An 18,484-nucleotide genomic window follows, 5' to 3' on the forward strand; every position below is an offset into this window, starting at 1 on the left:
TTTTGATGTTGTTAAAGGCGATTGGCTTGATTTATCAATAATGTTCGCCTTTTTTGGATTCTAGGTTAAATGTGGAGGCATGCAGGACAAACAAAGTTTTCTTTATGAATTCAACATTACATGGAGTGAGAAATAAATATACAAATGATCATGTGGGGGGTGAAGTACTCCTTTAGGATCAAATCAGAGAGGAGGCTAATCTATAAATACATTTCAAGGAAGCCCTGGCCAAAATGGCAGCAGAATTATGTCACACAAACTAACACAGAACCAATATTCACTGAGAGAAGACGAGGGAATGCAGGACTTTCTTGTTAAAAAACAAACAAACAATGCACTCATACAGAGGTAATTCCTCTCAATCATCACCACTAGAAGTACGTGGTGATGTATTTTCATACACTCTGCCCTCTGCCTGTACAGTATTTCATTTTATTCTTATATTCTGTGTTCGGGATGTATATGGGTGTGTACCCCCACAACACTCATGTGGGGCTTTATTAGAAGCTAGAAACCAGCTGCCAGACCATAAGCAGCACGCATCCAAGAGACACAGCACTGAAATGCAAATATAGCAAGACAAAATAGTGGGGGAAACGCCAAAACAGAGTGAATATCGGGTTGGCTTTTACTTCCACGTGTGCCAGTCAGTGTGTAAAAAAAACTGTAAGGGACAATGAGAAAATACAAAAAACGTTTCATCAAGATAACATTGACAGATTTATAGGACTCACATATGTGGGTGTACTGTGGGTTATAGCCTCTGAAGCAGTCTTTAAAAAATGTGACTATCTCAAGGACATGAGCGAAACCTTTTATCAGTGCAGAAAAACAACCTCCCTCAGTTATCTCACACAGAGCTGCTCTATATTAGAAACTGTTCACAACTTGGAAAACATACTGAATGTAGGTGCAGATGAAGTTCACAATATTTAAACTGATATATTCATATGTGCTGGTGATAATGCGATGCAAACATTCACATGTTCCTTCTTGTATGGGTAGTAATGTAATGTGTTTTAATTCTTACCTGCAGATAAAGATTTGCTCTGAGCTAACTGTGCAATGTGTCTATTTTAAAAATTCAATTTAATTCTGGCTAATCCTGTGCTCTGAGGTAAGAGTTGCAAAGCATGAACAGAATTAAAATCAGTGCTGTACTGTTTTCCTGTTAGACCATTTAACTTTTTTCTTTCTTTCTTTCTTTCTTTTTTTTTTTTTTTTTAACTTTGATTCAATAAACACACTGCCCTCTGCTGCACATGTAAGCACCAAAACATTTTTTTTTTTTTTTTTACAAAATGGCAGCCCTTAACCACAATCAGACAAACATAGTGAGTAAATTAAGACCTTCTCTTGGCTATCCTTCCTCAAGTTTAACTAATATTATCATCACTTCCCACCATATTTATCAAATGTCTTACCCTTTGGAGAGTGAGTTTCCTGTCTGTCTAAGGCCTCTTCTGTCACCACTCTGTCCTTTCTCTCGTTTCTTTCATCTTGCACTTTCTTTCTCTCAGACTTCAAGTTGAGCTCTCCCTCCAACAGGTCAGGCTGGATCTTCTCCTTCATAGTTTTTCTCACTGGGTCAGGAAGAAATATGGGCACAGGAAGCTGTGGCAGGGACAGTGTGAGAGAGGGAGTCGGTAAAATCTGATAGTGGTACCTAAAGGCTGTATTGCCTAATCCCGACAAACCAACATGCAATCATTTTTAGTGCATTGAGGCTGGATGGTGCCGTTATGTACCTTAAAAGGCATGGTTACAAAGACGCTTGAGGCCAAAATGTATTCATTTAAAACCGAGATTCTTGATACTTTTTCCCGTAATCTTTCAAATGTCATAACTTAAAATATTAACTTAGTATCAAGAGTAGATAAAGACATATTGTGATCCTATTTTTTTGTGGCAGTGTTTTCATGTCAACTGACGTTGACGGACAGAGAAAAGATAAATTAGTGTAAATTAAATTAGACCCAAACAGTACACTTAATCTTACAAAATCTAATGAAAAGAAAGCTGCAGGTCCGTAAAGCAGCTGAATCATGCATCAAGTTCCATAAACTGCTCACGACAAGGTCAGTGGATAAGTGAGCACAATTTAGGAGATTCCATAAGTTTAAAGATTTAGAGCATTTTTCTTGCAGGGTTAAGTCCTGATAGTTTCATGTGATCAAAGTTAACAAAGTTCAAGGTTGTTTTTCATACCGGTAAGGGCAGGCCCATGGGCTTTGGCGTGTACTGGCTGTACATGTTCATCGGCAGAGGAACGTACACTGGCACCGGGACAGGCAGGGGTACGACATTGGGTCCGACGTTGTCTTCACACAACAACAACAAAAGAACCAGACACAACATCAAAACTCTTCAAAATGAAGGTATATATTTATTTGCCTTATATGGAAAAAAAAAACAACAACACAGTACTGGATGCATCTTTTAATGAGTCACAGTCACTAAAAAGTCAATTTGGTATTTAGCATTTTAAAATCCTGGAAGTGATTTTTACCTGTCTGTACCGCTGAGTCTACAGTCCGAATGGTACAGGAGACTCCTTTGTTGTGGACCAACGGTGTGCAGAGCATGGACTTGTTCTTCAGCTCTGTGGGGATGGTTTGAATACTGGCCTGAAGAACAGAAAAACATTGATAAAAACTTCAAATAACAATATTTAAAACAACAAAAGGAGCATGAATGGGTAATATCTTGGCTTATTCATATATGTGCTTTGTGAACAGGAGTTAGTTTTTGACAATCATGTGGAGGACTTGATTTTTTGAGTAAACTTACATGTCCAACAACCTTTGTTTGAATGTCAGGGACAGAGACTGTGGAGATATTAGTTTGAGTGAGAGAAACAGAGATGAAGCATCTTAACGTATTATATGTAATAGTTTTTCCATGGTATATGCATATGAAGTGTCTGTGTGTGTACCAGTCTGTGCAGAGCTGGAAGAGGCACTGGACTGCCTGGCCAAAGCACCAGCAAGCGAGATCACATTAGCAATGACGGGGGAGGACTCCACTGTGCCTGTAGATCTGGGAGGTGAAGAGACTGTCGGCAGGAGACAAAGAGGAGTAAATGATTGATCTCACAATACTTTTTACAGTAATTAAAATCCAGTAAATGTCCAGTTTGACTCCATTTGATTTCCTCTCGTGTTTACTTCTGGATACACAAGGACCACAACATCAGACATAAACAGGGCTGTACGCAATAAAACAGGCAAACAAAGCATCACATGGCAACAGCAATACATACCTTTGTTGACCATCTGGACCTTTCTATTGCAGAAATGCAGGAGACATCTCAGGTCACAGAAGTGTTTGACCTCTCCTATCATGGGAAGACTCTGCCGCAGTTTACCGTTACGACCACAGGTGTCACAGTTGGCAACCTGAGAGAAAGCAGAGTGAACATGTTGTCGGGACAGAGCACCTATTTGCTATCATCAGATTAATTAGCATTTTTACATATTCAGGTTTTAGGCCGGTTTATATACATGTAGGGCTGCAACTAACAATTACATTCATTGTCAGTCTGTCTGCTGATTATTGTCTTAATTATTTGGTCTATAAAATGTCATGACATGGGGAAATGTGTATCACAATTTTTCAGAGTCCAGAGTCATTTTCAGCTGTGGCTGTAACATTTTAAGATATATAGTTTAAAACAGTGGCTGGACCTATCTGACGTTTCTGTTATGCTTATTTTATGTACTTTTTTTTACTCTGCTCTCATCTTTGATTAACCAAATCTACTGCCACACAAGCTAACCAATGTACTGCTGTGGACAGAAGCTGCTGCAAAACACATTTTAGCCACCTAAAATAATTATTATCTGTGTAAGTGTACGCTACATTTGAATATTTGCTCCGCTTTACCTTACACACTAACCAATTCAGGACACAATAAACTAGCAACTCTTTTGCCGAGTTAAACTACTGTTTTTGCCAGTGGAGTCTGGTGTCTTTCATATCAGGGCTTAAGTTTCCCATTGGAGAAGGCTGTCTGATGGAAAGGTAAAACACTGAAAATAGTCTAAATATAGTCTACACTCAGATGGTTAAAAATGAATCAATTAACAGAGCGTTTGCTCAGCACCGTCTGATTTTATGCACATGAAATCATTGTAAGTATACACTGTGTTTTTGAATGGGACCAAAACTGAAAGTAAACTGGGACCAAAGCTGTTGCCTTTGCAATAGAATAGAAATGAAATTGTCTACAGACCAAATCAAATACTGATTGCAAATGCACCACTGGAGCCTTAACCATGTCCAAGACTGTGCACAAATCCATTCATTAAGTGGTCTAGAGCATTGGTTCCCAACTGGTCCGGCCACAGGGTCCAGATATCTCCTTAGTCATTAGTTCAAGGTCCACACAGTTTAACATTTTCAGTGTCAAACTTGTGTTTGACCATGTCATTAAGCTAGTTTGCGGTTTCTGTCAGGAAGATGATAACTGTTAGTCAGTAACTCTTATCATTATTTTGATGCCTTGTCGGAGATGGTGTTGCGTTCAAGGTCCCCCCAAAAAAACAGGAGGAGAAAAAAAAGGGCCAAATATTAAAAAAAAAAAAAAAAAAAAAAAAAAAAATTCACAATCGAATCCTGTGCAATCGAACGAAGCTTCGATTTTTTTTGGGTCAGCCCTACTTGACACATTTGCTAGTAACTTGCAGTCCATCCAGAGTGGACCCGCGGCCCATTTTTGGACCGCAACCCACCAGTTGGGAACCACTGGTCTAGAGATTTAATTTTTTAAAATTAAATAACTGTAATTTTATAGTGTGATTTATATGATCTAATCTAAAGTTGACATTACTTACCTTGCGCTAATACAAACATGCAGAGTACAAAAAAGCAGAACAGGAAATAAGTCACCTGAAGCTTGAATGCTACATTATCTACAATGGGCAGGTTTTTTTGTGCAGTGGGTGAACTTCCACCTCTACTTACACGACAGAGGAGCATGTTATAATTTGAGCTGCACTCTTCGGAGCAGAATTCCTCGTCAATGCCTTCATACTTTGCTGTCACCAGTGTCTTAGAGATGGAGAAGCAGTAAGCACACGAGGCGCAGTGTTCGCCCCACTTCTTCTCCAGCTCATGTTGGAAGAGCCTCAGACAGCCTGGGAGGAGAGAAAGAATAGTAATATTTGTAAGAATATTATTTACAATAACTGACAAGTGCACAGCACAAACTAGGCTACAAAGTCCTGCATTAGACACTTCAGTGTGACCCCTTACCGTCACTGCAGAAGTAGCAGTCTTTGCTGTCAACCTTCTTGACGTTTGTGATGATCCTCTCATTCTTACAGTATTCACACTTGCCCATGATGTTGTTGACCCTCTTGAACTCTTGAGAACAGGCAAGGCTACACACAAAATTCATTTTGCCCTGTGAACAAACACACACACAGTGTTTTTTAAATCACACACTCACACAAATGTGATAGTGTATATTATTATTTCTAATATACCACAGTAAGAAGTTTATACTTCAATTCATGTTCATTTCTTTATAAAAGTCTAGGCTATTTAATTGTTCTATACAAAGTGGTAACCGCTGCATGTGAATGCACAAACGGGCCAGATCTGTGCTTTGGAGAACAGCCTTCATTTCGCTATACAATTTCACCCACCACTGGAATTTTAATGAACTGCAGTAAACTTGTATTTCAGTGCTTTTGTTACCTGGTATGAAACAACACCACCGTCTTCCCTCTAATAATGGTTTGTCATACTTCTCCAGTTATTTTGGTGAAAGTAACATAAAAGTAGTGCAATCAGTAAAGCATTACTCTACACAGACAGTAATATTGTAAAGTAACCCAGAACGTTCAAATGAAAGTAAGTAGTAATATGCAATGTATTACATTTTCAAAGTAACCTGCCTTACACTGATGTTACAACATCACAGCCTGACAGCTTTTACTTGAGACCCAACACACCTTCTTTTGGATGACTTTGGGTGTAGCTTTTATGATGCGGCGACACTGGGCACATGGCAGCTTTTCTGGTGGTTTGTGGTAATCAATCTGGGTTTGGTCAGCAGCTCCTGTTGAGTTAGCCGTCAGGTCATTTTGGCTCTCCTGTGGCACAAAAACACAAAACAATATGCAAAGGTTTTAAACTTGTATAAAATAAATATGGTAGTGTCTAATGTAATTTGGTCAAAGAGTGAAGTGATGTTCTACAACAAAGTACCCTGGCCATGTTAATTAATTATAATGAAGGAACATGTCACCCAATGGAACAGTGTGGCTTCTTTATGTTTTTTTTTTTAATAGCTTTGGGGCTATAGTGAGGGCCTTTGGCACAGAGGAACAACCTGTATTGGTACTTTTGTTGGTAGGATAAGTGTACATAATGTTTAGAGTTTTGAATGATGTATAAGCTTCAGGTGGATTTACCTTAAAAGACATAGCACAGGTTAGAGTGCAAAAGTTTTTGACGGAAAAATCCGACATGGCGAGGTGGCAGGCTGGTAGTGTAGTCTTACCACAGTGGTCACAATTCAGTGGAATACCTGAGGAGAAAAGATTTTCATGACAGAAACTCAGCCAAATGGCAAAATCAATTAAGAATACCACAAATACTAACATAACACGTTTGTAATGAACCACCTCAGAGAGGAGACATAGCTCTGAGGTTTCATGGGAGCAAGTTATCGTCCAGTACCTGATGCGCTGACAGCCTGGATCTTGGATGCCATCACACAGCTGTAGGTACAGAAGAGCTCCACTACGTCCTCACTGTTTTTGTTTTCAAACATATCTGACATTAAATGGGAGCTCTGGCACATGGAACACGGCTGCTGGGTTTTGATTTTCTGCAAATAAAAACAGCACAGAGAGAATATTGAGTCCATTCACAGACTCAGCGTAACTCAGGGGATCTAGAATCTCATCTAGAACAACTTGTAGAGCAGCGAGATATTCAACTGAAACAGTGGATAACATATGAATGTTTTTACAAAAGTTCTTTCATGTTTGTTCTTGTTGTTTTTTCACAGCGTTTTTATTTTTGCAAAGCATGAACCTTAAATACCATTTTATTTTTTCCTATCATTACCTTTTATCTACATGTTTCATTCTCATAAAAATAAACAAAGAACTAAACTAGACACTGCCACCAGCCTTTAAAAGTAACTCCAAAAGACATCCAAAAGTTAAAGATGTTTAAAAAAATATCCTATGAAATTTTAAGATGTTTTAGGATTCTGTTACCTGCTTGAATTGAGCCAGACACTCTGCATCGCAGAGTTTTTTGTTACCGTCCTCCGTACTGAGCATGAGAGGTTTGCTGCAGCTGGAGTGACAGTTCTCACAGATGGACAAGTTGTTTATGTTGCAGAAGCGGAGAAAACAGGTGTCGCTGCAGATCTTGTGGACGACATCATGTCTTATGATCTCATGTTTGCTCTGCAGAAGGATAAAGACAGGACAGTGTGTCAACCATACCTCATACTCATTTCAATTCATATAAATCTGGATAACAAAGGGCAGTGAGATAAAATGTTCGTGCAGTAAACTTTTTAAAGCTTTTGTTGTAAAAAGATGCACTATCAAGGAAAACATTTCTTCTAAATATGTCATTATTACAATAAAGAAACATAAAATATAATGTGATCTTTTGGAATCTGTTCCATTGTCTCTTACAATGCAATATCTGCTGCACATGCTGCATTGTGAATGTGACGCGAGTGGTACGAGGGGTATTTTGGTTGACATGATTTTCTTGTAGTTGAAGGAAGACAGGCAGGTCTGGCTACAGAAATCCTTCTTCGTCCCATCATTATCCACTGGGGCCTGGAGGATGTCCTGACGCTGTGCTATCCCTCTAGAAGTACAAAAAAGGATGAGATCAGTTAATCCTCTGCAATCTTAAACACTAAAAATGTGTAGATACAGCTGAGATGAGTTAAGCTAAAAGACATTAAAAAATAAGTCCTTATTGATACTGATCACCAAATTAAACAAAATACTTCATGACTCACTGAAGGCAGAAGTGGCACGTCTTCTTAACTTGCTTCATTTGGTAAAATTTCAAAAGGCAGGAAGAGGAGCAGAAGATGTCAGCGTGGCCCTTCCTCTGATAAACAGTCTCTCCATCTATCAGGACCTGTTTGCAGTTGGAGCATGACGCAGGCAAATCCATGTGGGTGAGACTGGGCGCTGGTGTTGTGGCCGTTGACGAGTCTTCTGTCAAAGAAAAGACTGAACCGATCTGCAAGTCCACCTGTCAAAGACAAAACAGTGAGATGATGCACAGTGATTGTGTAGTTGTCAGGAACCTGGTGGACATTTAGATACATGTTTAAATGTCTACTAGTGTGTCTCTTTTACCATTTTCCTCATCAGTATCAGTGATGACAACATCATCTGAAATGCTTTTCATATTACTATTAAATCAATTATTGTTTAAAGAAGCTGTGCACAACAGTCAAAGCATATGATCTGGGATTGTCTGCACATGGTTCTCAACATGGAGGTGGCTGTGCTGGTGGCTAGCAGCTAATGGTTATAGTGAAAACAGCACTAACACAACAGTGTTGACAGAGCTAACAGTGTTAACCTGGGGAGAACCGGAAGGTGGGCGTTACTGCTCTCTGAGTGCAGTGCAGTGCAGTATGGTGGCCAATAGCTAGTTGATGGGATTCACACAAGGAGTCACATGCACAAACTTGTACATGTGGCCTTGCTGTCGACCAAAATATGAGACAGAGAAGAGATTATGAAACACAGGGTAGCCTTTCATCATTCTCTGCTCAGGACGACATCACTCCACTATATCTTCACATAGTGAATAGTTGTTTGCTGCTATGTTAATGCTCTGAATGTCATATACAGAACCTTTAAGGTGAAGACACATTAACAGAATCTATGTTAAAGATATTTATTATTGAACTAAAGAAATAATGTAACAGTCATTTCAGACAGTAATGATGAGAAAGGCTTGTTTCAAATGCAGTGAAATGAACTATCTGCTATCTGTACTTAACATAGACTGTATAAAAAAGATAGATGACATGACAGCTCCCCTAAAGTGAAGCCAAAATGTCTCAACTGCCCTCTGGTAGCTGGCTGCAGTATAGGTCATAAAGCCCGTCCCCTCCATGTTAGTAAATGGGACATAAGCCAAACTAAAAACTCACAAGTACACGTCAAATATATATTTTTTTTTCCAAAGATGGTTTCTGTCATTTCAGGTAGTTTTTATCATGCTGCAGTATGTTACTTGACACTATAAAAATGAGGTTTGACATCATGATTGACAGCTATGTGTACTGATCTGTGTGCTCTGTGCTCAATGGCACTGCTTGGATTGGTCATAGGGGTGTTTGGTCACGAACTCGACACCACAGAGATCACTACTGCGCAGACTCTGGCTCCAAATGAGGTCACCAGCACAAGATGGCAGCAGCCGTATCTGGGATATTTTGGCCTCATTTTTGTACAGTGAGGGTTAAGTGGGGACAAAATGTCCAAATTTATACACAGTCTATGATATTTGCATACTTATTATTATTATTATTATTATTTATTTATTTAAAGAGGACAGCGCACATTAAACATACATTACTATAGATGTGCCAGTGTTAGCCAAAGGCTAGTTTCCAACCGTAGTCCTCCGGCATGGTGTTAAGAGCCATTAAAACATACAAGGGTCATGATACATAATAAAAAACAAAACAAAACAGAACAGAACAGAAAACAGGGACATAAGTACACTTAGCTGTAGGTTAACACTGTCAGTGCTGAACTTAAATGTAATGTATGTCAACTCATAAATCTGCCTTATGGTGATAGATATATACAACACAAGCTTTTTTTTTTTTTTTTTTTTTTTTTTTTAAGAAAAAAGGTTTTCTATCTCCCATGAACTGTATCATGTTTCTTACCTTGGTCACATCTCCTGCCTTAGGCTCATCCTTGATGTCATCTGTGGAAATGGAGGATGGGAGATTCTGGTTGTACTCCTCATCGATGGGCTCTTCTTTAATCTTCATGAGAGGTGACGAGAGAAACAGATTAGCTGCACAACATTTACGACAGAGCAGTCTGTGTGGAGAATTGTGATGACTAACTGCTGTATAATTCAGCATATCTACCCCCTCACTTGTACACACTACGTTCATATTGCTGCACAGTACATTCCCATCCATCGCTACAAAAAGTAGTAGAGACCATATTTATGCTGTGGCTGCTCAAATTGGACATGTGCCTTAAATTGGTGTACTTCAGTTATTATAGATAATACTCACACAGTCCAAATATGGTAGCGATGGCTTCACTTCTTTGATGTCGTTCTCTTCAAGTAATGGCTTCACTTCTTTAATGTCGTTCTCTTCAAGCAATGGCTTCACTTCTTTAATGTCACTCTCTTCAAGCAATGGCTTCACTTCTTTAATGTCGTTCTCTTCAAGCAATGGCTTCACTTCTTTAATGTTTATCTCTTCAACTGAGGATGCATCAGGTGTTGGGCTGTTCTTTCCTATAAAGACACAGTAAAAATGAGACAAATGATAATGCACAGTAGGCAGGCAAAGCTCATATATTTTTTTCTATAAATGCTAAATGTGCTAAATGGTTACAACCTACTTTTATTGAAAATAAAATGATAAAATATGAACTTCTCAGAACATTTTTGCAAAAAGGTTTCTCAATTCAGTCCAAAAGTATGTAGTATGTTATTAGCAATGCAAATAATGGCAGTGGAGAGAGTAGGAAAAAAAATGAAAGTGCAGCACCTGACACGGTGGAAGACTGAGCCTTGTGTACCATCAGACACCTGCTGCTACAGAAGAAATCCAACCTGCCCTCATCGTTTTTATTTTCTACCATGTCTGACAACTGATGGGACGTCTGGCACATGGGGCACAGCTGAGGTGTCTCACTTTTCTGCAGGAATATAGATAACAATGTGAGAAACAGGGCAGAATCAGATGTGACATTTATAGAATGCTTACTACATATGAAGAATTCATTTGCAAAAGCAGATTATTCCATTTTTATAAATTTTCAGGAAAAAAACCCCAACTTTTTTCCTAATATTATTTACTCCAGGTAATATCAATCAAACTAATGTTGGGTGACTTGTCATAATGTCACAATTCTGAAATTGTATCTGCCCATCTAAACACAAAATTAGGGAGAAAGACATCAGTCTTTAGTTAAGCAAAGCGTCTAAAGACTGACTTGTGAGTCTAATCAGTTCCTGCTGTTCTGAGATTGGTGGGGCAGAGGTGCCTGCTGCTCAGCGCACAAAACGGAGGTGAACGGAACGGCCCCTCTCTCCCTCAAAACTAATCAAATACACCATCAAATGACTTCCAAACGCTCTTGTGGAGAACTGTACCTAACACATTCACCATGCTATGAAATAATAATGTAATATTACGAGACAGAGTTGTTTTGAAGCCAAATGCACAGCCGGAACTACATTCCAGACATACAGTACTTGCTGGGCGGACTGATTTCAAACAGCGTATGTTTAGTGCAGTTACTCCCGTCATCAAAACAAGTTTGTTGAGAAGAAGCCGACTGCTGATCATGGTAGACTTTCTGGTGGATGACGATGATGATTTCTTTTATATTAACCAAGACCCAGAACCTTCTTTATTTGAGACAGAATATACAGAGGAACAGTTGCAGGTTTTGGAAGAAGAGAAAGCAAGAAGAGAGGCTGAGGCTGCCGAGCAACAAGGGGCTGAGGGGAATGGCCACTGACAAAGTGGCCAGTGACTCTATGTTACATACATATATTGATGGTGGGATGGGACGAAAGTACGCCTCAAAATAATCACTGGAACACGGGGAGAACATGCTAACTCCACACTCATAAATCACAACTCCCGAGGGAACAACAACATAAAATGTTCCCTAGCAGTCTGTTTATTCCCAACAATGAGAAGTAATGCCAGTCACTTTATAGTCTCTATATAACGTTACAGACTGTACATTCAGTGTGTATGCATGTAGTTTGTAGGCAAACCCCGGAGATCTTGCCTCCGGAAGAAGAGCGGAGGAGCCCTGGTTTCCGGTGCTAGGCTGTTTATAGTCCGCGTGATATTGACCAATCACATTTGAGCCGGCTGCAGTTGTTGCCAGGTTAAACGCTCCGTGCAGTGAACTAACGAGGCGGAACATAATTGGCGTCACTGCAAACTCTGAATCCATTGCAATGGTTCAGCATATTTACTTATATATAAACAGAAGTCGGAAATCAGTGGCGGCTCCTGCCAAATTTCTCAGGGGGGGCAATTGTTGTGATGATGGCTGAAGTGACCCGTTAAATGGGTAAATTTGAATTAATTTGGCTCTACAATGACTGAACAAGGGCGGCATGGTGGTGTGGTGGTTAGCACTGTCGCCTCACAGCAAGAGGGTTGCCGGTTCGATCCTGGGCGTGGGAGCCCTTCTGTGCGGTGTTTGCATGTTCTCCCCGTGTCAGCGTGGGTTCTCTCCGGGCACTCCGGCTTCCTCCCACAGTCCAAAGACATGCAGATTGGGGACTAGGTTAATTGGTAACTCTAAATTGTCCATAGGTGTGAATGTGAGCGTGAATGGTTGTTTGTCTCTATGTGTCAGCCCTGCGATAGTCTGGCGACCTGTCCAGGGTGTACCCTGCCTCTCTCCCGATGTCAGCTGGGATAGGCTCCAGCCCCCCCGCGACCCTCAAGAGGATGAAGCGGTTAGAAGATGAATGAATGAATGAATGACTGAACAATCCACTGTGGTCATCAACAGACTACTTTTCATCAGTTTGCCCACATAAATACCTTTGAATGTAGACAGAGACCTGTTTTACCATTAATCAAATAAAACTGAGTAAGGTATTCACTGAGTCATTGTCAGTCTTAATCAGAAAACATTTTATTATAGCTAAGTGGAAATTCATTTTGTGTTCTGATTAAATGCAGGCATACCCTACAACTTAATACAATGCATCATATATCACTGCTTTGACCTGACCTGAACATTTTTGTTGTTGTTTTCAGTATATATTGGGGGCATTTGGGCATTGACACGGGGAGGTCCTCTCAAATATGACTACGGTGTCAGCATGCATAATTAGGCTGCAGTTGTCTCCCATGAGAAGTGGCTGGTCTTGTCATACAAGTTTGACAGTCAACTGACAGTATGAGATATTTCATCTTGAAAGCACTACAACGATATCAGGAGAAACACACAGAAGATGAGATACGATATTAATAACAGTGATGATAACAAGATCTGTATAATATCAGAAATCGCTCTTTTATTTTAGATAATTGATCTGGATTTATAGCGTGATGGGATGACAAAAAATGATTTTATCATGGAGCTCTGCTCCTGTGCCTTCATTTTTCACGCCATGCATGGTTAATGGTAGAGAATATCCATAGAAAGGGTGGAATTTGAGACTATGGTCAACTTTATAGTTATAAATAAAATTTGGATCAGCCTTTGGAAACTAGCCATGTTGATCTTAATGTGATCAGCGAGTGGCGCTGCTCATGATGTCGGAATAACAAAATGAGTTTCAGTAAACACTATTTCTGGGACAGTTGATGATTTATTAAACATTTTGAGAAAAATACAACACATTTAATGTCCATGATTTACATTACCACCTAAACGCATGAACACACAAAGTAAGAACATTTACATGAAATCACCATCAGGAGCACATAATTATACTGCTGGTTGGATAGAAAAGACGCTACAATTGAACCCATAGAGATTTATATGCCTGATTTAAAAAAAAGCATTCATTTATAATGAGTACATTTCAGGCTGATATCGCAGACCGGAAGCATTCACATGTGTTCTGATCATTCAGCAGGACGAGCTGTCACTGATTAATAATTAATATATTGTGTGTATAATGACAAAGATAATCATACATTTATTATCATCATCTTTCCTTTTTGTGCTCAGTCGGGCTATCTTTCATTGGTAGTTCCTCGGAAATGAAATTCACCTCTGAAATAAACTGAATGAAAATGGGCTGCAGATTATGAAGTCAGACCTGAATACACCGATGGGTTCAAGACCTTCACATGCTCTGACAAGCATTCTCCATAAATAAAAACAGATTTTAGCCTTATTTACATGCCTGCTGAAATGACTCAGTAACAGAGGTAAAGACAGCAGAGGATTAATAAAATATTAAATATATCATGTTGCTCCTTTTATGGAAGAGATGGTCAGGCAGTATTTTAAGAAAGTAACCATTTATTTGTTCATTATTATTGATAAAAAAAGGTGGAGAAACAAACATCTGGCTACAGGCTGTTAGATCAATGAGAAATAGACATTGTTTCACTGTCAGATTTTGGTTGGACACGGAAAATTCATCTGTACAGTTTGCTTTTAAATACATCATGTACATGATTAAACAGCACTCTGATTTTCTCAAATTGTCTTTTACTGATCAAATGCACTGTGGTTAATGACCACATTTCTTTTATGTTATATCTCAATGATAGTTCCTGGATGCTTCATCTATGTTACTAATTATACATTTTATTTCAATAATGGCCAAACATGTATGTGCACAACATTTGGAGCTCTGATAGTATTTGACAGTTTTGAAAAATAATTCACTATTAAATACAGAGCATTCCATGATTAACAAATGATAAAATGGATGATTTATTTGAATGAAACTCAAACCTTAAAGCTGATTGATTTCAGTCACCTGAGTATGTCCTGAGTAACAAAAATTTATCAATGGAGCTTAAATTCATGGCAACAGGTAAATAAAAACTATTTTAATCCAGTGGATGGAGATATTAATGCAGATAGACTGTGAATCTTAAAAGAAACAGCCTGAGTCAGAGGAGGAAAGAAAAAACTCCTAAAGTTATAAAAGCCTCATTTATTAGACTTATACTTCAACTGAAAAAAGTTAACCTTTCAGTAGATCATTTTCTTTAATAAATCACTAGTTCAGATTTAACATAAACAGGAGGCAGACAATTTAAAACAGACATTGTGGCTATAGATCAAAAGACATAAAACATGCAAACTCACATCTGAAGTAATTATGTTTTGATTTACACTGAAAAACATTTGTTAAATCTGATTTTAAAAGTTGACATCATTTGTTCTTGACTCAACAGCACTGATTTTTTCATAAAATGTAGTACATTTAAAGACTTGAAATGCTGCACCACTCATGTATTCATTTCCCCAATCATGGCTGGTCTGTTCATCATCTGAAGACAGAGAGAGATCATTTACATTGTACAGTGACACAAAGTTGTACTGATTTAAAATTTAATAATTAGCCTCTTATGTGCAAAATTTAATTGCCTGACAGACTGACATGTCTAGACAGTGTTATAAAAAACATAAATTATCTAAAAAAGGACAATATTGTTTACACAGCTGTGTAAGAAGAAACAAAGAATGGAAAGAAAGAGAGAAAAAGAAAGGATAGGAGACAAATAAACAGAAGACTGGACAGAAAAGAAGAAGGGAACAAGGGAAGGAGAAGAAGAGGAGAACAGAAAGAGGAGGAGGAAGTCGGAAAGTGAGACAGAAAAGACAAAGGCCTTGTTAGGATTCTTCTCATAAGAATGAAAAAAGTTTCCTTGAACATACAATTTTTCAAATGAAAATGACATAAATGTACAAAAAGCAGTGACAAAAAGTAATTATTAGTGTTAGCTACAGGCAAATTTGCATGTACTCTTTGGACTGAGAAGCAGGTTGACTGAGGGCTCTGTTTTTATTCAACATACACCAAGATCTGTTTTGTCCATTTTCATATAGGGAAGAGAAGTGATTGTTTTAAATTGTCCAATAACACAGACATCTTTTCAATGATTGTTTTTAAGAATTTATTGTATTGAGAGGCACAGAAGATGTCTAGAGTGGATTGAAGAAGAAACACTGATCTAGATCATACAGCTGTTTAAGAGAAGAAAAGAGAGGGAAAAAAAGTGGAAGAAAAAGAAAGGAAGGAAAAAAAATAACCCTAAAAGAAGAATGAGAAAAAAAGAGCTATATAGCAGGAGGAAAACTTCAGGAATGTCATGTGAAACAAAGCACATCATTTCTATCTGGACTGTGAAGGAAGAAAGAACAGAAAAGGAGAAGTTTAAATTTATTTACACAAGAAACTTTTGTTTTTTCTTCTATGATTGGCTTAAGAAAAATTAGTTTTCAGAATTTTAAAAGCATACAGCACAACTCTTGTGTTGAGCTAAAAGAGCACAAAATCACAAACATGTTATTTTTTCCCATTACACTGCAAATTCAATCCTGATTTCTGAAAATGCTATGTGTTTGACCACGTTCAATTACTAACGAGGCCAGTGTGGGCAAGTTCTTCTACCATATTCCTAACATCCACCGAGCCAGACATGGTGGAGGCGCTCATCCTGGGCAGAAAAAGACTGTTTTATTGACATGTACCTAACAGTGACACAAAGACTCATTTTATGTTCTAGCTCCAATTTAAATTTCATTTAATTTTTGTTTGACCCACATCTATGTCTGGCTGTGCACGAAAGTGTTTATCACAAGCTTGTTTTTGAGGCACAGTGTGTCAAAGAAAAGTGAAGTGAAGAAAGCGCGATGACAGCAAAACAGTTAAGAACACTGAGAAATGAAGTGAGACATAAATTAACTACATAACATGGGCTATACAGTCAGGAAGAAAGGAAACAAGAAACAAAAGAAGGAGCGAAAAAGGAGTGCGGAAAGGTGAGGAAGAAGCAGCGGAAGAAGCGGGGAATGGGAAAAACACTGCATGTCCAGTTTTTATGGCAGGCTTTGCAGCTTTGTGAATTATTTATTGCTGTACTACACAATTGCATTTTTTCAGAATTTTTACAGAAAGAAGCCAAATGTGGCACAATATCCTGGGAGTTGCATATTGAGCACTTAAAACAAGCTAGGCTAGCCATTCCAGTTTACCAACCAGAAACTGTTTACTGGCATTAGTAAGCCAAAAGTACACTTGAATTAACAACACCACAGAACCAATAGTATTGAAGTCAGAAACCTAGCCAATAGCAGAAAGTAATGGTTGAACTGACCTTAGCCAGTAAATGGTAAAATAGCCAGAGCTGCCAGTTAGGCTGGCCAGTAATGAGACTCACCAGTGCAGGGCAGACGCAGCAGCAGCAGCAGCAATGGAGAGAGAGTGAGTCGGACTACACAGTACACAGTCAGGGCTCCTCCCGCCAAGCACTGAATGATTTGGTGAACGAATGTTTTGAACAAATCTTTTTAATGAAATGTCTCTAGTGATTCAGTAACATCTAAAGAACTGCTTTGCCCATCACTAGTACATTTCTAATAAACGTTTTGCTGCTGAGTAAATGGCATAAAGAGATATAAAAAGGATTTCTGATGTATAAATTTGAATTTCCCATAGTTCAAAAACCTTTCATTTGACACCAGAATCATTGAAACTGGCCCAGAAAATGAAGTTCTGTCATAAAAGATGGTTGAAATGGCTGCCATCTTTAAAAATGGCAGCCATTTTGAAATTTACGTGGCTAATGGGATTTTTCAAAAGAATGACCCAGGAGGTACACTCAGTCAAATTTTGGTGCTTCTTTCCAGATTTGAAAGATTTTTTTGCTTATCTGCTCAGCTTTGTTGAACTGTGTTAAAAAACGTGCATGTTATTATTTAAATTTTAGATTGATTCTCCCTTTAGTACAAATGAACACACCAAACAAAGCAAACATACAGGCACAGAAGAGCATGGAGAAAAATATCCTGGACTTACTGGAAGCAGTTGTAGCAGGTTTTTGTGCCTAATTTGATGTGGGGTTGCCTTTCAAAGAGGCATATGGTCGAGCAGAAGACCTCTTGTGAGCTCTTCAGCTTGTACACTGTGGCTCCTCTCGGCACACTCTTTTCACAGGTACAACAGGTTTTGCTTAATTTTGAACTTGCAATGACGAGTGTCACCGTAGTGTCTGATACAGCAGCTGCAGATGCATCATTTTTGTTTACAGTGGAGTCTGCGCTGAACTCCACTTCCTCCTGTGGGATGATGCGCAGTTATGGTACAGTGATCAGAAGCCGTCCCTTGACTTCAAAGCAACCCTGCTTAGATTAATTTAAAACATTATATCAAGTAAGCAAATACTACGTCTGCTTTACGTAGCCCTAATGTGGAGCAGAGTTAACTCACATCTTCATCAGAATCAGAATAAGGCTGATTGCCAGGTGTGCACTCACAAGAAATTTGCCTTGGTGTTTGGTACACACAATAAACATAATAAGAGGAAATAAAGACATTCATATTTTTATTATCACACCATGAAATGTAATTATTATTGTATTAAATATACTCACAAAATTCAGTCCTTGTTTCGATTGTTTGCTTCTTCTCCACTTTTTCAAACCATCTGAGCTTTTTTCCTCTGAAAAGAGAAATCAGAAACATGCGATTAAGTTTACTACAAATACAGGTATTGTACTACACTAATTATTTAGCATTTACAGGCATGATATAA

At 38.5% G+C, this 18,484-nt stretch overlaps 2 protein-coding genes across 2 annotated transcripts in view; both read right to left on the reverse strand.

Annotated features, from left to right (window-relative positions):
• LOC125905104 (zinc finger MYM-type protein 4-like) overlaps positions 1-10,944 on the reverse strand; it is an 18,277-nt gene extending 7,333 nt beyond the window's left edge. Inside the window, exons 1-17 of the mRNA XM_049602965.1 lie at positions 10,763-10,944; positions 10,277-10,506; positions 9,914-10,015; positions 8,009-8,250; positions 7,671-7,851; positions 7,239-7,433; positions 6,691-6,841; positions 6,423-6,538; positions 5,961-6,101; positions 5,257-5,407; positions 4,966-5,138; positions 3,263-3,398; positions 2,936-3,055; positions 2,791-2,828; positions 2,510-2,627; positions 2,209-2,321; positions 1,425-1,614 (exon numbers count right to left, since the gene is read on the reverse strand). Of these exons, the coding sequence (XP_049458922.1) occupies positions 1,425-1,614; positions 2,209-2,321; positions 2,510-2,627; positions 2,791-2,828; positions 2,936-3,055; positions 3,263-3,398; positions 4,966-5,138; positions 5,257-5,407; positions 5,961-6,101; positions 6,423-6,538; positions 6,691-6,841; positions 7,239-7,433; positions 7,671-7,851; positions 8,009-8,250; positions 9,914-10,015; positions 10,277-10,506; positions 10,763-10,886 (2,521 nt within the window). The 5' untranslated portion in view covers positions 10,887-10,944. The remainder of the gene's footprint in view (positions 1-1,424; positions 1,615-2,208; positions 2,322-2,509; positions 2,628-2,790; positions 2,829-2,935; positions 3,056-3,262; positions 3,399-4,965; positions 5,139-5,256; positions 5,408-5,960; positions 6,102-6,422; positions 6,539-6,690; positions 6,842-7,238; positions 7,434-7,670; positions 7,852-8,008; positions 8,251-9,913; positions 10,016-10,276; positions 10,507-10,762) is intronic.
• Positions 10,945-17,744: 6,800 nt separating this feature from the next.
• LOC125904367 (uncharacterized) overlaps positions 17,745-18,484 on the reverse strand; it is a 34,790-nt gene continuing 34,050 nt past the window's right edge. The window contains exons 22-23 of the mRNA XM_049601720.1: positions 18,324-18,391; positions 17,745-18,008 (exon numbers count right to left, since the gene is read on the reverse strand). Coding sequence (XP_049457677.1) covers positions 17,745-18,008; positions 18,324-18,391 — 332 coding nt within the window. The remainder of the gene's footprint in view (positions 18,009-18,323; positions 18,392-18,484) is intronic.

This window comes from Epinephelus fuscoguttatus, linkage group LG17 (assembly GCF_011397635.1).
Source record: "Epinephelus fuscoguttatus linkage group LG17, E.fuscoguttatus.final_Chr_v1".
Taxonomy (NCBI): domain Eukaryota; kingdom Metazoa; phylum Chordata; class Actinopteri; order Perciformes; family Serranidae; genus Epinephelus; species Epinephelus fuscoguttatus.